Below are 20,440 nucleotides of genomic sequence, written 5' to 3' on the forward strand. Positions count from 1 at the left end.
CGACAACAGCAACACAGGTAGTTCATCTAGAACGTATGTTTCATTAACACAACTGATGCATAGTGGACGCTGTTTGGATAACGCAAAACTTTCTGCTGTACATGTATAGCGATTTCTCTATAATGCCATAGAAAATTGCAATCTTCTATAATGCGTGGTCACACGAGAATACAACTATCACTTTCAAGTAGAGCTACCTGTATCATACACACAGGTATATATTATGTACACACACAAACATAATACTCTGAAGAATTTCATATGTGAAGTACAGAAACTACTTGGTTGTCTGCTATATGGTCTCCTTTCCAATCGAGCATCATTCTCATTTTTAGGTACCCACCACAGAGAAAACTAATCAAGACAAAATTAATTATTTCAATCAAGTTTACGTTTAGCATTGGTTTCTTTGACTATCAGATTCAAGATTAAAGAAAATCCAGCGGCATTCACAGAAATTATGCTTTTAAGTTGATAGCACATGATATGAGCAGTTGGTTTGCACTTAGCAATTTGCTCTAGACAGGAGTTAAATTACTCAATCAAAATAGAACATGCAATTTGATTTGTTCAAATGTTTTTGACTGGCAGCCTTTTGAATTACAACAATTTAAACAACATGCTCTGGGCACATTCTACACGGGCATCTATGCAAAAGAAAATTCTACTGCTTTCACATTGGAATTACAAACTGTTTATTATTACCCTAGCATACAAGGAGCTGGCAAAGCTAAATTACATTGGCCCAGATATTGTGGTCAGTCATTAACTAAAGATGACTCGCATACTTCTATTTGGTTCCAGGTCTTTTAGGGGCTTTTGCACTGGAATTCGGAGTGAAAGCACCCTTAAGTAGCAGTGACCATAACATAACTGAATTTTACATGCAATTTAAGGGAGAGAACTGAGGGAGCAAGACTACTATGTTGAATTTAAACATAGGCATCTATGAGAGCATGAAAGCAGAGCTAGCAAAAATGAACTGGCAATTCAGTAAGGAATCGGTCAATAGAAAAGCAACAGCAAATGTTTAGGGAGAGTAGATACATTCCAACAAATTAAGAATAATTTTACAAGATAGACATGTGATCCATGGTTAAAATGTTAAGGGTAATGTCAACAGTCATCGTACAATGATGATGGCAGGTCAGCATAATTGGACAGCATATTAAAAAATGAAGAAAAGTCCAAGATACAGTTAGCCTATAATATAAAAACAGACATGAAAAAATTCTTCAGATACTTAAAAAGTGCTGGCCTTACAGAAATTGAAACTGGTAATTGTTAATGGAGGACAGAGAGATGCCAGATGAATTGAACATGCAGTTTGGATCAGTTTTTACTGCAGAGGAAACAAGTAGTATCCTGAAATTGCTGTAGATCAGGAAGTGAAAAGGGAGCGAGAAACATCAGGGAAGCAGCATTCAGCAAACTGTAAGAACTGAGTTGACAAGTTTTGATGGATTTCATTACAGGGTCTTAAAATAAGTAGCTTGTGAGATAGCTAATGTATGGATTTTAATTTTTTAAGACTCATCAGACTTGGCAAAAGGTTCTTTTATATCAGAAAATAATGAATATAACTGCTTTATTCAAAAAGGGAGACAGATAGTGGGAAATAACAAGCTAGTTAGCTTAATATCTGTCATAGGGAAAATGTTAGAAGCTATTATTAAAAACATTAGAATCGGATACTTGGAGAAGTTCAAAGTAATCAAGCAAAGACAAAATGGTATTGTCAAAGTGAAATCACGTTTAACAAACTTATTGAAGTTCTTTGAAGAGGTAACTTGTGCTGTAGATATAGGAGAAAACATTGGATGCATCATACTTAGATTACCAGAAAGCATTTGATAAGGTGCCATGTCAAATGTTCTTGCAGAAATAAAAGGCCATATATTAGATGGCTGTGTGTTTGGGGATAAAGTACTGGCATAGACAGAAGATTGGTAAGCCAGCAGGATGCAGAGTGTAAGAAAAAATAGGTATCTTCAGGTTGGCAGGATGTCATGAGTAGTGTGACACATGGATTGGTACTGGAGCCCAAACGCTTTACAATGACAATTAGGAACAAAAACAGAAGTTGCTGGATAAGCTCAGCAGGTTTGGCAGCAGCTGTAAAGAAAAAAATATCAGAGTTAATGTTTCAGGTCTGGTGACCCTTCCTCAATACTAACACTTATTCGTTACAACGGGGATGCAGAGGAATAAAGTTGAGGCCTTTGCTGAGTACAGAATGTTCAGCATTGGAGAGAGGGAGGTCAGTATGAATACTCAAAAGGTAGGGGGGTTGGGAGAGGGAAGGGTGCCATGGATACCTTTGAGTTGTTGCACATTATGGGCCTTGATGCCTAAAAGGAAAAGAAAACTTTTCTCGTTAGCACGATGAATGAGCCAGAGGATGAAGTGGAATTGTGCAGTGGTGCAACCCTGAGCCAGTGTGTTGCGATGCTATTGGAGAGAAAGGTCAAGAGCAGAACTCCTTCAAGGTGGGCATGCCTAGAAGAGATGTGGCAGTCAGTTAAATACTAAATAAAAACTGAAAGAACTGAGGATGCTTAAAATCCGGAACTAAAACTGATGTTGCTCAAAAAAACTCAGCAGGTCTGGCAGCATCTGTGAAGAAAAAAAATCAGTTAATATTTTGGGTCCAGTAAACCTTCCTCAGACAGTTCTGAGGAAGGGTCACCGGGACTGAAAATGTTAACTAATTTTTTTTTCTTCACAGATGCTGCCAGACCTGCTGAGTTTTTCCAGCAACTTCTGTTTTTGTTCCTCTTTACAATTACGTCAGCTAAATGTGCTAATAACACAAAGATAGGTAGGAAAGAGAGTTGCGAACAGGGCATAAGGATCCTACAATGGGATATAGAAAGGTTATGTGAGTAAGCAAATGAAGTACAATGTAGAAAAGTGTGAAATTGCCCATTTTCTCAAAAGAATAACAAAGAGGCATATTATCTAAATGCTGAGAGGTTGTACAGATCGGAGATAGAGAGATCTGGGCATCCTAGTGCATGAATCGAGGTGATTAGTATGCAGGTACAGCAAGTAATCAGGAAAGCAAACAAACTTTTTTGTCTCAGTGAGGAAAATTGACAGCAAGAGTAAGGAGGCTATGTTCAGTAAAAAAAGACATTCCTGAGGCCACATCTGGAGTCATACACAGCACTAATTACTACACTTACTTAAGGATGTGAATGCATTACAAGTGATCAATTTACTCAACTAATACATGGAATGAGTGTATTACCTTTGAGGAAAGGTTAGACTTCTAAATTCTAGAGCTCATAAGAATCAGGGATGGCTTAACTGAAACATGAAAGATCCTGAGATTATTTGACCAGTTGGATGTTGAGAGGGCGTTTCCTCTTGTGGGGGAATCTACAACTAGGGATCATAGTTTAAAAAGTAAAATGTTGCTCATTTAATAGAGATGAAACATTTTCTCCCTCAGGCACTTGAGTGTCTTTCAAATTCCAGTCCTCATATGACATTCAATGCAGAATCTTCAAATATGTTTGAGGCAGCCATGATTAATATTCCTGATTACCAATGTTATGAACGATTATTCAGAATGTGCAGGAATAGAGACCTGAGGTTAAAAATCAGATCAGCCATGAATCACAGAGGAGGCTTTAGGGCTGAACAGTCTGCTCCCATTTCTTTTTTATTTTTCTAAATTATATCATGGAAAAAAGCAATTCATCCAACCAGTTTATGACAATGTTCATGCTCCACTTGTTCAGCAATCTACTTTAGTGTTGAGTTCTTTACAGGCAGTCCAGGACATGTGAACAGGGCAAGCCACACTGCATTGCCTAAATTAATCAGATTGAAGTGCCCGGACAACACATGCAGTCTTTGAACTTAGAAGTAAAGTTCCAAAGGTGAGTATTTGTAAATAGAGTTAAGGCAAGAAGGGGCAGGGTAACTCTGATCTCAATTTCTGGATTTCCTGACCTAACTACACAAGTGCATTCACCTGTAAGTTGCTGCCCAATTAAGTTTGTAATGGCGCGCACTGAAAACATGTTATATTTAACTGCAAAATTCAGGTCATATTTTTCTGGTCTTACTTGCTTATTCATTGACCGAGCTTTCACAAAAGCAGAGATGAAACATGAAAATAGGACAAACCACACAATTTAGAATGCGCAAGCTTGGCTATTACCTTTAAATGCTGAGAAAGATGTGGAAAATACATTACAATTGATAAAATTAAATTGGAAAGGGCATGTTTGAATGATGCAAAAGCAAACAACTACAACTCGTAGAAATTATGAAAAACTGGTCCCAAATTTGGTTATGGGGCGTAGGGCTTTATCTGGGGAGGAAAACAAAACTGATCATACAATCAGACATCAACAATATTTCTAGTGACTGTAAAGCAGATATGCAATCTGTATTTGGTAATCCCTGTGTGAAGGATCCAGCTTGGATACCGTATATTAATTTTAAAGTACAAGTCACATCTTCACCTGGAAAGAGTGCTTGACAGCCTTGAAGGAAGGTCGTTGAGAGAGAGCCTGGACTTTCCACCCACTCCTCATTTGACCCCAACATGTTTTCTCCTACTTACCATTGCTTTGTCATTCAAGTTCAGGGAATCTAACAGTTCTCCTTTTACCTGCTCCCTTCCCACTGTTCAGGTTCCCACCTGAAATGCATGTTGTGTCACCACAGATGCTGCTTGACCAAATTATTTTAAGAGCATATTATTTTATTTCAGTTGACATCAAAATTGTCTTTTTTTTAATGCATTCACAGGATGAGGACATTGCCGACTAGGCCGGCATTTATTGTCCATCAACTGCCTACACAATAAGAGTCGACCACATTGCTGAGAGTCTGGAATCACATCTAGGCCAGGAGTCACATGTAGGCCAGACCAGGTACGAGTGGCAGATATAACAGCGTAGAGCTGGAGGAACACAGCAGGCCAGGCAGCAGTAGGGAGATCAGGAAAGTTGACATTTCGGGCCAGGACCCTTCTTCAGAACTGGCAATTTCCTTCCCTAAATGACATTAGTGAACCAGAGATAATGGGTACTGCAGATGCTGGAGAATCCAGGATAACAAAGTGTGTAGCTGGATGAACACAGCAGGCCAAGCAGCATCTCAGGAGCACAAAAGCTGACGTTTCGGGCCTAGACCCTTCATCAGAGAGGGGGATGGGGAGAGGGTTCTGCAATAAATAGGGAGAGAGGGGGAGGCAGACCGAAGATGGAGAGAAAAGAAGACAGGTGGAGACGAGAGTATAGATGGGGAGGGAGAGAGGGGATAGGTCTGTCCAGGGAAGACGGACAGGTCAAGGAGGTGGGATGAGGTTAGTAGGTTGGAAATGGAGGTCCGGCTTGAGGTGGGAGGAAGGGATGGGTGAGAGGAAGATCAGGTTAGGTGAACCAGACCGGTTTTTCTGACAATCGACAATGGATTCATGGTTGTCATTCGACCCTTGATTCCAGATTTTTTCTTACTGAATTCAAATTCTGGGATTCAAAACTGGGTCCGCAGCACATTACTGGGGTCTCTAGATTAACAGTCCAGTGATAATACCACTAGGTTACTGCCTCCATGTGTAGTCCTAAAAGCATGATGTCTCCCATTAACAAAGCCAACCTTAATACATATGGATCACGGACAAGGTCTGCATGAAATCATAACCCAATCCAAAATACAGTAAAAACAATGAGCCAGAAACGATTACTGAATCCTAGATCCTTCCAAAGGGATATTTATATGGCCAGCACAGAGGTGGTGGGAGCAGCAAGGAGAGAGGGAAAATGAAAACCAGTGAAGGAATAAACACATTTTCAGTCATCACAACGTTTATCTGGTTCCATGGATGCTCACATTCCCCTGGTACTTTAGAATCATAGAATCCCTACAGCGCGAAGACAGGCCTTTTAGCCCACTGAGTCTGCACTGACCCTCTGAAAGGCATTCTACAAAGAAACTCCCCCATCCCCCACCCAACCGATTCCAATAACTCCACATTTAACCCCATCTAGCCTAACCAATCCTGGTCACTACAGGCAATTTAGCATGGCCAATCCATCTAACTTGCACATCTTTGACCTTTACTCAATTGCTACTTGTGCCAGTGTATTTTGCATTCTCCAATTTTGGATCAGATTACACGGATCACCCACACATTGTAATTATCCTGGAACTATACCAAATGACACTCTCCAGTTAGGAGAATGATGTGGAGTGAAGTAGAAGAGGGGGTTGGGAGTCAGGAAATTAAGAGAATGCAAAAGACAAAATGGACAGCACTAGACCGTTTAATTCTGGCTCTACCCTGAACATGTGAAAATGTTTTTTGGCGTGAATGTTTTGCCAGCATGCATTACAGATTATCAGGTTATAACAATCATTCTGCCTGTCAACATTAGAATGACATCAATTTAAGCAGCTGACCAAGTTGAAACTACAATAGCTACTGAATTAAAAGATGCTGAAATAACTAACCTGCATAAAAATGACACAATCTGGCCTTTACTGCCAATGTTTCAGATATAGCAGGAACTGCAGATGCTGGAGAATCTGAGATAACGTAGCAGGCCAAGCAGCAAAGGAGCAGGATCCTCTGATGCTGCTTGGCCTGCTGTGTTCATCCAGCTTTACACCTTGTTATCTCCTAGACTGCCAATGTATTTGTATTCTGTGAGGTTATTTTCCAATTACAGTACTATCCACTTAAACTGGTAAAAGCAACCTATTTATAGTTACCACATGGCCTATTATACACAAGCCATTGTCAGCCACTAATAATTCAGATTAGCAGCTACTCCTTCCCCTCGGCTGTTCATTATCAACTGTTCTTCTGTCTTTGGGCTTTACCTCCACCTACTGTTTAATCCTTAACTCTTCCCCCTCCCTCTCTTCTGCATAAAAACCATATTTTTCCTAGACACCATTGGTTCTGAAGAAGGGTCACTGGACCAGAAACATTAACTCTGATTTCTCTCCACAAATGCTGCCAGAGCTTTTCAGCAATTTCTGTTTGTGTTTCTGATTTGAGCATCTGCAGTTGAGTTTCTATTTATAGTAGGTAAATCCATATCTGACATGTGGGAGCCTTTTTAAAGGCCAGTTGATTATAGTGCAGGGCAGGAAAATAAAGGACAGGAATGGCAGGGCACAGAAACCTTGGAGGGCAGGAGAAATGATCAGCATAGTCAAGAAGAAAGAAGCATACCTAAGGCCCAGGCAAATAAAAACAAAGTCCTCGAAGAATATAGAGAAAGAAAGAAGGAGCTCCAATGAGGAGTTGGGAGGGCCAAAAGGGGCTATTAAACTTCTGTGGCCAGCAGGGTTAAGGAGAGCTTCACAGCATTTTACGCATATATTAGGACCAAGAGGGTAGCCAGGACAAAAGTAGGCCCACGCAAGGATAAAGGAGGGAGGTATTGTGTCGAGCCACAGGAAATGGATGAGATCCTTAAATGTGTACTTTACATTGGTATTCACCAAAGAGAAGGACGTGAGGGATGTTGAGATTAGGGAAAAGTGTGCGAATATTCTTGGGCAGGTCAACAGAATGGAGGAGCAAGTGTTGGGTGTCTTGAAATATATAAAGCTAGACAAATCTCCAGGGCCAATCGTGAACTCTCCCAGGCTACTGTGGGAGGCAAGGGAGGAAATAGCTTGGGTGTTAACAGATATCTCTGCATTTTCTTTAACTTCAGAGGTTCCAGAGGTCTGGAGAATGCCAATGCTGTTCCCTGTTTAAGGAGGGAAAACAAACGCAGTCCAGGTAGTTACAAGGTGGTGATATCAGTGATAGGGAAGCTGTTGAACATGACACTGACAGACAGGAATTATTCACATTTAGAAGTGAATGGGCTTACAAGTGATAGGCAGCAAGAGTTTGTGCAGGGAAGGCCATGTCTCAACAATTTGAATTTTTCCAGGTGTTGACAAGAATGATTGATGAGGGAAGGACAGTGGATGATATTTACAAGGGCAAGGACATCAATAAGGCGTTTGATAAAGTAGCTCATGACAGGCTGGTACAAAAGGTACAGTCTCATGAGATGTGGGGTGAGCTGCTAGATGGATACAAAAGTGGATTGGTCACAGAATACAAAGTAGCAATTGCAGGGTACTTTTAAGAATGGAGATCAATAACTAGTGGTGTTCCACAGGGATCAGTGCTGGGACCTTTGTTGTTTATAAGTGATCTGGTAGTCTCATTAATAAGTTGCAGATGATGCCAAAGTTGGCAGACTTGCAGGTGGTGAAGAGGACAGACAAAGAATAGAGGGGATATAGAAAGATTGCAGATTTGGATAGAGAAATGGCAGATCGAGTTTAATCTGGACAAATACAAGGTGATACTTTTTGGAAGATCAAATTCAGGCGCAGATTTAAAATAAACAGCAGAACGCTTAGGAATACTGATATACTGAGGGATCTGGGTGTGCAGGTCCACAGATGCCTGAAATTGACAACATTAGTGGATATTGTGGTCAAGAAGGCATACAGCATGCTTACCTTCATTAGCCAGGACATCGAATGTAAAAGTTGGTAAGTTACATTGTAGCTGTACAAAAAAAAACTTTAGTTAAGCCACATTTGGAATATTGCATGCAGATGGTCGCCACACTACCCGAAAGACATGGATGCTTTGGACAGGGTGTTGGCTGGTCTGGAGAGTTTTCGTTATGATGAGAGGTTGGATAAACTCATTTTCGCTATAAGGATGAAGGCTGAGGGGCGACCCGATAAAGTTCTGCAAAATTATGAGCAGCGTAGATAGGGTGGATAATTAGAGGTTTTCTCCGAGGCTAGGAGATCAACTACAAGAGGGCATAGGTTGAAGTAAGAGGGGTTAAGTTTAGGGGAGAAGTGCAGGGAAAGCTTTCATACGGATAGTGGTGGGTACCTAGAATGCACTGCCAGTGGAAGTGATGGAAACAGGTATGTTAGCAATGTTTAAGGCATGTTTTGATAGACATATGACCGGGAGGCAGGCAAACAGAGGGACAGAAACAGTATATGGGTAATAACCAGCAGATCTAAATGAGGATTAGGAATCGTCGCAGGTTTGGCAGGCTGGAGGACCTGTTCCTGTGCTTTATTGTATTGCATTATATTGGTTTGATAACTTGAATGGTCTAAGAAACATGGCTACCGTAAGTATTCCTGTCACAACTTATCCATTGAAAACGAGTAGATACCATATTAATGAGAGAAGTTATTGAACAATCTGTAATAAATGCAAATCCACAACGGATTGATAGTAGCACGTACTGTCAGCATTCGGTTCTGATGGAAGATGATCAATGTTAGCTCTATTTCTCTCCAAAGATTATACCTGAGCTACTGTGCATTGTGTTTTTTTTTGGTTCAGATTTCCAGCATTTGCAATATTTTGCTATTGTTAGCAACCATACATTGCTGACCAATTTTATCATTAGCAAGATTTATGGCAGTGAAGAAACTAGCTTCAAAATGGATCTGGCAACTCAGGCTTCCAGAAGTATATCAAGATCGACTTTTCTAAACAGTCACAAGAACTGTATTGAATCTTCAACATTTCCCTCCTCCATGTCTTAATTTTTTGGTTATTTTCAAATATTCAACTAAGATCACAAACACCAGCTCTTTCCACTGGTCTGTTTATTTTTGCTGTTCAGCCAGCTTAGATTACAGAATTCAAAAGAAAAAGCCAAAAATCCACACCACAAGTTACATCTCTCTCAGTCCTTTGTCATTTTTTTAAAAAAATGACCAGCTCAACTCATCAAATTTTCCTTTGAATAACCGAGGGATTATTTACAGTCAAATAATTAATGGTCAATTAAGTCGTAGGATAACATATCAACCCAATATTTAATATTAAACAAAAATCTCAACAAAACTAAATCAATTTGGACATTCACGTGATTGTACATTCTACACAATTGCGTCAAGCAAGCACATCTGCCCACAATGGGGATCAGGATATACTGAAGATTAAATTAACCAAACTGAAAACAACCACAATCTGCTGCGGTACATGTATTGATCTGTACTAGGCTGCTTTGACTTTCACCAGGAATATAGGTAAGTTGTTTATGTTTTTCACAGATGGAATTAATATTCTCAATATGAAATGGCAGTGGACATGCTGCAGTGAGTAGTCTTCTAAGTATAACAGGAAAACTTCAACATTACACTATTCAATGCAGAAAATGGGAGCACAAGGTGGACCCTCAGTGCTGAAGGGGGGGTAAGGCAACTTTTTTTAAAAATTAGTTTTTTGCAGCCTCAAGTAGCTGGTAGAAATGTACAAAGAAAATAAGAGCAGAAGCAGGCCATTGGAACATCAAGCCCACTCAGCTATTTAACATAATCGTGGCTCATCCTTCATCTCAACACCATACTCCTCTGCCCTCCATAAACAGCATAACACTGTAGCCTCTAATTATCTATCTACATTTTTCTTAAACATATTTACTAACTCGGCTTTGCGATGGAGAATTCACAGGTTCACCATCTTGAGTGAAAAACTTCCTCCTCATCTAGGTGGCAATGGCCTACTTGTGTTCTGGGCATCCTAACCAGGGAAATCATCATCTCTATGTCCAATCTGTCCAGCCCTGTCAGAGTTCCATATGTTTCAATGGTATCTCTCTCTTATTCTAATGTCAGGCTCAACAGTAGCAATCTATCCTCATACGAAGCCCATCATCCCCAGTCTGGTGAACTTTCACAGCATTCACCCCATGACAAAATTATCTTTTCAAACTTCCAAACAGTCGTCATTGGACTTGAAAAAAATAACTATTTCTCATTGTTATTACATTAACTTTGGAACAGTTAAGTGACAGTTGTAAACTGGATAAGTTTTGTAATTTATTGAACTTGAAAAAGATAGTAGGGCACATGACATGGGAGCTGGTGGACATTAACTACAGCCACAGATCATCAAGCTAATATGCTTGGGGTTTGTGAAGGAAGAGTCAGAGAAGGTCTCTAGCTTAATTAAATTCTCTTAAAGGGAGTAATCAGCTTAATCTGGGCAGAAGTCATGACAGGAGGCCTCAGACGTGCCGTGTGCTCCTGTTATGCAATGGAGGAAAAAAGGGACATTTCCACTGTTGCTGATGGCTACATGTGCAAGAAGAGTGTCCAGCTGTAACGACTGGGTAATGGTTTTTGGAGCTGGAGCTACGGATGGACTCACTAGGGTACATCCATGATGCTAAGAATGTCGTGGATAGCACATTTAGTGAAGTGGTCACACCGCAAGTGAGGATTACATAGGCAGAAGGGGATGGGTGACCATCAGACAAAATAAAAGTCTCAGAAAGAAAGGACATTCGCCACTCAAATAAATATAGTGCTTTGGCTACTATTGGTGGCAGGATGGGGTCAGAAATAGCCTCTAAGGGGAAAGCAGCATTTGCAACGTTCACAGCACTACACGTGGCTCTGCTGCACAGAAGAGGTGGAAAGTGATAAGGGATTCAATGGTAAGGGGGTATTGAAAAGCACTTCTGTGACCACAGGCGTGCATCCAGAATGGTATGTTGTTCCCTTGGTGTCAGGGTCAAGGATGTAATGAAATGGCTGCAGACCATTCTGGAGCATGAGAGTGAACAGCCAATGGTCATGGTACATAGATAAACAAAGGGATGAGGACCTGAAAACTGAATACAGGAAGTTAGGAGGTAAATTAAAATGCATGTCCTCTAATGTATTAATCACAGGATTACGCTTGGTGCTATGTGCTAGGAATAACAGGATAGATCAAATGAATGTGCAGTTGGAGAAAAAGGTGCACAAGCGAGGAGTTCAGATTTTGAGGCATGAGCGCATTTCTGGGGAAGAGTCGGGACAAAATCCTCATGGGAGTTTGAGAGTTCAACTGGTAAGGTTTTAAACTAGTTTGGCAGGGGAATGGGAACGCAAGTGCAAGCTTAGATTCAGATCAGGAAACAGGAGGTAGAACATTAGTTAGTGATGCAGTCAACACAGGCAAAACAAAAACAAGGATTAAAAAAAGCATCCAGTAAAGGAGATTGACGGGCTTCAGCTGTTTATACTTCAATGCAAGGAGTATTACAAACAAGGCAGATAAACTTAGGGGTAGTATGAACTGCAGATGCTGGAGAATCTGAGATAACAAGGTGGAGACCTGGATGAACACAAGAGGCCAAGCAGCAGAGAAACAAACAAAGAAACAAAGAAACCTACAGCACAGGAACAGGCCCTTCAGCCCTCCAAGCCTGTGCCGATCAAGATCCACTGTCTAACCTGTCATCTATTTTCTAACGGTCTGTGTCCATTTGCTTCCTGCCCATCCATGTACCTGTCCAAATATATCTTAAAAGACGCTAACGTGTCTGTGTCTACCACCTCCGCTGGCAACGTGTTCCAGGCGCCCACCACCCTGTGTGAAGAACTCCTGAAGAAGGGTCTAGGCCCGAAACATCAGCCTTCCTGCTCGGCCCGTGTTCATCCAGCTCTACACCTTGTTATCTCAGGTAAACTTAGAGCACAGATAGACACATGGTAATGCAATATCATTGCTGTAACAGAAACCTGCATAAATGAGGGGCATAATTGGCAGCTTAAATTCCCTGGATATAGAGTTTTCAGGCAGAAAAGTGTGGGTGATAAAAATGAGGGGGGTTGCATAGCAGCATTTGCTAAAGAAAGTTACAGTTGTGAGATGGAATGTTGTACTGAATGGTTTAGCAAATGAGGCTTTATGGGTTGAGCACAGGAATAAAAGGAGGCAGCCACACTGCAGACCCCAAGACAGTGAGAGGGTGATAGAAGATATACGTAGACAAATTTCTGCCTGTAGGAATAAGAGGGCAATAATGGTAGGAGACTTAACTATCCCAATAATCAACTGGCTTTCAAACTGTATAAGGAGCATTCATGCTGAAAAATTCATTTACTATATCCAGGATTTTTTTTTTAAACAATACGTGATAAACTAAATACAGAAGACACAATTTTAGATTTAGTTTTGGGAAATGAAGATGGGCAAGTGGGTGAAGTGACAGTGGGCGACAGTAACATAGTGAAAATCATGACGACTATTCAGTTAGATTAAATATTATGGAAAAGAACAGAGATAAATCATTAGCTAAAGGTTTATAACTAGGGTATGGCAGATTTTTCAAAACAGAAGTGATGTGGCCAAGTTGGACCCGCCAGGGTTGCTAACTGATGAATCAGTGGTAAACCAGTGGGAGGCAAGAAAAAGCAAGATCCTTACAGTACAGAGATGTCCGCTCCAAAAATAATGGTACTACCAAATCTAGATCCCTGTGACTATCTAAAAAAGAACAGAAAGATTAAACAGAAAAAGGAAGCTGATGATAGTCGTAAAGACCTCAATACTACAGATACCTAAAGCAGCTTAGAAAGTATAGGAAGCAAGTTTAAAAAAAATCAAACAGCAGGTATGAAAAAATATCAGTAAGCAAGATGAATGAAAACCTAAGAATATTTGACCAGTACACAAACAGAAGTATAATTAAGGAATAAGTGGGACCTATCAGAGGAGGGGGGGGGGGGAGCTTGTGTGAAGACAGAGAATATATGAATTTTAAATTATTATTTTTGTTTCAGTATTCACAAAGGAAATGGAATGATGTGGATATAATAATCCAAGAGGAGCAGTGAGAAATATTGGACAAAATAATCATGACAAGAGGAAGTGTTTGAGGAGTTGGAATCTTTGAAAGCTGATTAGTCACCATGTCTGCATGGATTGATCCCTAGGATGTTGAGAGAGGTCAGGGAGGAAATAACAGATGCTCTAAGGATTATTTTCCAATCTTCGCTAGTCACAGATGAGGTACTGGAGATGTAGAGAAACATAAATGTGGTTCTGTTGCTTAAAATGCATACAAAGGAAATGCCAAATAATAGACCAGTTAGTCTTTCTTTGGTGGTTGACAAATTGTCAAAATCAATGAGAGACTGGATAAGCTGTCACCTAGAAAAGCATGGACTAGACAGGGATAGCCAGCATGACTTTGGTGAGGGCAGGTTACAAATTATAAATTTGATTGAACTATCAGAGGAAGTGACAAGTAGGATCGATGAAGGTAGTGCAGTGGATGTTGTCAAATATCTTACTAAATTCCATGAAGACAAAGTCCCACTGAACAGTCTGGTGAAAAAATGTAAAAGCCTGTAAGTTGGCAGATGAGTGACATGATTGAGGTATATAAAATTGTGAGGGGTGGAGATGGAATAGATAGAATGAATCTGTTTCCCTTGACAGAGAGTTCAAGAACCATGGGTCATAGATTCAAGCTAAGTGGCAGAATGATTAGTGGCGATGTGAGGAAAAACATTTTACACAGATGGTGGTGAGTATGTGGAATTTGTTGCGTGATTTGGTGGTGAAGGCAGAAGCCCTAAACTTTTTAAACCCTACCTGGAACTACACTTTAAATGCTGAAAGCTGCAGGGCTATGGGCTATGTGCCGAAAGATGGGATTAGAAAAGGTACTCATGTCTCTTTGGGACAACTTGGACAAGATGGGCAGAATGGCCTTCATCTGCATCATTTCTATGGTTCTTTTGGGGGGGGGGGGTGCCGTGGTGGATGAGAGACAGAAGACAGATAGAGAAAACAAAAAGGGAGACATGGAAGTGGAGTAAATTGCTGTTTGTATTTCAAAATTTCATTTTATTTCAAACTGGTTTGGGAAATGTGGCTTCCAGAAATAAGCAAATATAAAGCTTCCTAACCAGTTACATGAACAGTGTTAAATCTTCCTGGCCTGTACGAGCCAAATCACGAGTATCTATTTGTTAATTCCTATGACAGACTTTATTTTGGAACAACTGATGTCTCTTTCCTCCATGAATTAATTTTTTGAGCCATTTTCACAATATTCACAATATGAAAGGTACAAGCATGAACTCTTTCGAGTAGTCAGTTCATTTGTGTTATTGAATTGGTTTGACTTTTAGCACACGAACGAGAATGCTACAAATCTGTGCTAGAAGCAGCATCTCTCTCATTCTATTATCTCTTTCTTAATTACTCTAGCTTAACTCATCATATTCTCTTTGGAAATACAGACAATATATATAATCAAGTATTCAACAGTCAATTAATTTGTGATTCACACATACCTTAGACTTGGTGATTCTAATTTGGGCAATGGCCATGGACAAGAGGGAGCCTATTATGGTGATACAGAGGCCATAACAGATTAACCTCAGACACTGCATTCATCCAGCAGGAATTGTAGCACAGATGAGAAAACTGATCATTAACTCTAGTGCAGGGAGTTATTCAAGTCAGGGGTTGGGGATGGCATAAAGGAACATAGCTGTAGAACTGGACAGTATCATTGGGTGGTTACACAATGTTTTCTGCAGCTAACAGTGAAAGTGCTGAAGGTTGTGCTGCCCTTTGGGAATCAGGGCCAAGGACAGCTCATTCAGACTACACAGGAACTTGGAATGGGAGGCTAAAGATACAGTTGTTGGGTCACCAGAGGCAACAACAGCGTAGGTAGAACTAAGAGAGAGATTTTAAAAGGAAAAATTAATCAATTTTGGGCTAGAATGAACATCAAAGCAGGGGAGCGATCAGTGCTGAATGACAATTTGAGCAATCAACAAATTGGCATAGTTGAATGTTTGGGACAAAGGTTGGTTTAGTTAAAATAAATTTTGATTCATAGGACACTGGCACCAGTCCCGGGGAATAAAGGGAACTGCATCATTGGATAGTCTTTACCAGATCCAAACTGGGACAACGTCCTGGCAAGTCGCCAAACTGGGACTGTAGGGAGGATGTTAACCCAAATAGTGGGGGTAAAGGTCATGTGGGGGCGATTTGGAAAGTTGATTAGAAAGGGCAAGGCATTAATGCTGCATAATGAGATTAACATGAAGGGGAACAGAAAATAAAACTAAAACCACTTTATCTGAAAATGTAGAGCATCCACAATGAGAGATGAGCAATTGGCATGAACTGAGAAAATGATGTATCACTATTGTGGAGACACAGTGGAAAGGTTTGCTGATATTGGGAAATAAATATTGTGGGATACACAAAAAACTCAGAAACATAAACAGAATGGAAAAGGAGGAGAGGCGGTTCTGATAATAAAAGATGAACTTAAGGGCATGAACATAGACGTAGATAGAAAACTACAGCACAGTACAGGCCCTTCGGCCCACGATGTTGTGCTGTGGAATAATCCTAATCCAAAAATAAAATAACCTAGATAATAAAGTGTGAAGCTGGATGAACACAGCAGGCCAAGCAGCATCCCAGGAGCACAAAAGCTGACGTTTCAGGCCTAGAACCTTCATCAGCTCTCTGATGAAGGGTCTATGCCCGAAACGTCAGCTTTTGCGCTCAAGATGCTGCTTGGCCTGCTGTGTTCATCCAGCTTCACACTTTATTATCTTGGATTCTCCAGCATTTGCAGTTCCCATTATCACTGATAAAATAACCTAATCTACATTCCCCTCAATTCACTGCTGTCCATGTGCATGTCCAGCAGTTGCTTAACTGTCACTAATGACTCTACTTCCACAACTTCCACTGGCAAAGTATTCCATGCGTTCACAACTGTCTGGGTGAAGAACCTCCCTCTGATGTCTCCTCGCTACCTTCCTCCTAACACCTTAAAACTATGGCCCCTCGTGGCAGTCAATCCTGCCCTGGGGGAAAAGTCTCTGGCTATCGACTCTATCCATGCCTCTCATTACCTTGTACACCTCGATCAGGTCACCTCTCTTCCTCCTCCTCTCCAGAGAGAAAAGTGCGACCAAGAAAGGAATAAAAACATATTCTTAGCGGGTCTAGCAGCATCTCAAACTCCAATGCGTAAAAGCCCAACCTACTCGCGCTCTTCTGCTCAGAAAATCTCTCCAGAGCAATCTAGTGAATCTTCTCTGTATTGCCTCCAATGCCAGTTATCTTTCTGTAGATAAGTGACAAAAAAGTGGGTACTCGGAATTTAACAGAATGGGAGTGGGCTGAACAGGATCTCATTGAAACATTCAAGCTAATGAATGGGCTTGATATCAAGAGACGTAGTTCTCAGGGGAAACAAAAATCATTTCTGGACAAGGATTGTTTGGGACGGAGATGAGGAGAAACTGTCACTCAAATGGTTGCGAACCTTTGGAATTCTCAAGCCCAGGAAATTGTGAACGCTGTATCACAATATATTTAAGACTGTGATAGATGGCAGACTCTAAGGAAATCAAGGGATACAAAGAATTGTGTTGCAGGGTCAAAATCCCGGACTACCCTACACCAAATGGACTGCAGTAGTTAGAAAAGGCTCCAAATTTCCACCTTCTGAAGAGCAACAAGGAATAAATTGTGACCTATCCATAAAGACAGAAAACGAAGCTCAAGATCAGCCATGATCACATCAATAGCAGACAGGCCACATGGTCTACTCCTGCCCTTTTTTATATATGTCCTTGCCAGTTTGGATTTAGTTGTAATTATGTGGATGCATCTTTCTCTCACAACACAGATTAGCAATCTCTTCTTTTCTGACGTTTTATCCCACGAAGCTCTTTAGTTGGAGAGGAATAGAAGGAACAAGATGCTGACAAAGGCAAATCCAATGAAATAAGACATTTGCAACATATTAAAACATTTCCTCTTAATACTGTCCGTTCAATAAAAGCTTGTATTCATTACTCACTGATTTGGAGTTCCAGGTGGAGAACGCGAAGGGAGACTTTGTGTTTCAAGTCGGTCATCTGACAGTGAATTTCTGCTGACTGAATCCCAGTCCATTTCACTCATCATCTTTCTCGTTAATGGTTTACTAGGTGATCTAGGCCATTAAAGGAGGAAGAAAGAGGTTTTAAACCGAGTCTTCAAAAAGAGGGACCATGAGCAATTAAATGTAAACACATAGGCTGAGACAACAAATGTAGATATTACACACAAGACCAACTGAAAGATACTAAAATAAAGAACTGTGTACGCTGGAAATTGAAAGCAAAAACAGGAATTGCTGGAGAAGCTCGGCAGGTCTGGCAGCATGTTTTGAGAGAGAAACTGAGTTAACAATGAGTCCAATGACCTCTCTCCAGGCCTGAAGAGACACTGTAAAGCAAATGTATGCCGTTTTAAAATACGAGCATCTAATCTTATATGTCATCAGTAAACAATTCAAGACTGAAAAAATTCAGCAACAACACATGTATAATATGATTTGCAACTCAGTGATTAATCATAATTTACCTGATTACTGTCTTATTAGATAGATGACCTACATCACATTAAGTTTTGATCTAAGCAGCTATTAAGTAACTTCTTGTCGTAAACTGAAAACTACTTAAAATAAACATTTTAATTTAAGCAAAACAAAGCAGTTAAACACAGACACTACATTTCCACTGCCTCACCATCCACATTTTCTTCCCCATAATTTGCTCCTTTCCAGACATTAAGTAGAGCTGCAAGCATCAACTCTGAAATCTTATGTCTCCTTACTAGTTTTCCCATAATTCAGTAAATGGAAAATTGCGTGCTGATTAAGAACACCTCCATCTGCCTACTCATCATCTTCACGGATCTAGATTTTTATAATAAAGCTATAATTTATAATTACCTGCGATACGTGCAACTTAAAACGTTTAATCTAGTTGTCTATTCAATATTGTTATCAAAACCAGAGGAACTGTAGTTTGTTGTGTATTTTCTAACAAATGAAGGAAAAGCATCTCAACAGTTTTAACTTCTGGGTCCCACCCACACAAACTGGTTTGACAGATTTCCTGTGCACTTTGGCAATTTCGCAGAAAATGTAACCACATTGCGCTAGTGAGCTGTTCTCAGCTGCGGTTTTTCTGACCACCATAGTTCTATGTCTGCACTGCCATTTTGACTGTCACATGGAAACTATGTCAATAACCAAAAGTTACTAAATTGTGGTTAAAATGCAGTATAAAATTCCTTTCCTTTTCTTCTTCATTGTCCCCATTCCTAAATGTTATTCCAGATTATTGTTTGCTGCTCTGTTTTGTTGTCAAACACTCCAAGTCACTATTCTAGAACTTTCAGAAAGTCTTTTAATTTTTGAATTTGCATCCTAGTCACCCATTCACCCACTGTCTGATTTTGGTTATTATGATCTGTAACCAAAACATATTGTAATGTAGGAAGGCACCCAAGGCATTTCATACCGGGTGTGCAATCCTAAGGAATGGACACACTGACAAAGATGGTATTAGAAGTGTCTATGTAGGAGGTTTTAATGAAAGTCTTAAAAAGAAAGACAGTGAGGATGCACAGTTGGAGGGAATTCTAGAGATTAGGACCTATGCAGCTACAAGGGGAACATTTCATCTAAATACTGACATTATTTGTCATTTTCTTGAAGGGGATTTTGCGCACATTGAAGGAACCTTTAAAAATATTTCATTTATTTTGAAATAACTTCAGCACAATTAATATATTACACAGTTAATCATATTAATTATGCAAAAATATATTTAGCTCAGCTACCACATTGAAAATCACAAAATGGAAATGCTCTATTCCACTTTAATATTTAAATCAGACAGTATGCCTGGCATAATTTACTTCTATTGGTTTTGATATGGTCAATGAACAAAATACATTTTAAAAGAAATGAGTTAGCAACTTATTATATGACAAACATGTACGCAAGGTGATCACAGTAATAGCTTTTCTCTTTTTTACAAGCTATGAAAGCTTTCAAATTTGGTGTGAGCTTTACAGAGATAACAACGCTAGCTAGAGGTGCAATGGAAAAAAAAACCATGTCAATTGTAATTTTCTCATTCAAAACTGAGAAAGTCAGATAACAATTATTTCTTCCTACGGATAATGACGTAACTACCACTTCATTGTATTCCAGGATTAAAAGGTCAGCCTGGCTTTGAGAGTCTTCCCGACTGAGTCAGATGACATGGTCTTGAGCTCTGCTCCAACCTGAGCAAATTACTCAGGTTGATAGTTAAATACAACACTGAGAGAATGGTGCTATGTCAAAAGTACAATTTGTTCACAACAGTGTACAATCTGAAGTTCCCTTTTCTTGTATCGGTGGTTAAAATATTGCGATGCTCTAGTCAAGGAACAAGCAGAGTTGAGGGTGCAGATTGAGAGAGAAACAAACAAACAAAAACAAACAAACTCGCTAGGAGTCACCTCCACTAATAAAAATTGACTGCATGTTAACGATTTATGGGACCTTGCTGTGCAAAAACCATCCATTATTTTTGCTTCAATAAGTAGCTAAATTTCAAAAGTAACTCATTGTTTTGGGAGCTGCTTTCGTCACTGAGGATAAGACAACTATCATTGTAAGTACTTTACTGGCATTGTGTAAAGGTGATAGCAGACTTTAGTCAACCTGCTGTCCCAGTATTTCCAACTTAATTTTCCTATAGAATGCCAAATACCCTCCAAAAATTTCTGAGAACTTGACTGGGTTTTAGAATT

The 20,440-nt window shown here is 40.0% G+C and overlaps 1 protein-coding gene across 5 annotated transcripts in view; it reads right to left on the minus strand.

Moving 5' to 3' along the window:
• Positions 1–20,440, minus strand: part of ptpn4a (protein tyrosine phosphatase non-receptor type 4a) — a 307,008-nt gene that overhangs the window by 61,083 nt on the left and 225,485 nt on the right. For all 5 annotated transcript variants that reach the window (XM_048534273.2, XM_048534272.2, XM_048534276.2 and 2 more), the window contains one exon: positions 17,664–17,798. In XM_048534273.2, coding sequence (XP_048390230.1) covers positions 17,664–17,798 — 135 coding nt within the window. The remainder of the gene's footprint in view (positions 1–17,663; positions 17,799–20,440) is intronic.

Source organism: Stegostoma tigrinum, chromosome 7 (assembly GCF_030684315.1).
Source record: "Stegostoma tigrinum isolate sSteTig4 chromosome 7, sSteTig4.hap1, whole genome shotgun sequence".
Taxonomy (NCBI): domain Eukaryota; kingdom Metazoa; phylum Chordata; class Chondrichthyes; order Orectolobiformes; family Stegostomatidae; genus Stegostoma; species Stegostoma tigrinum.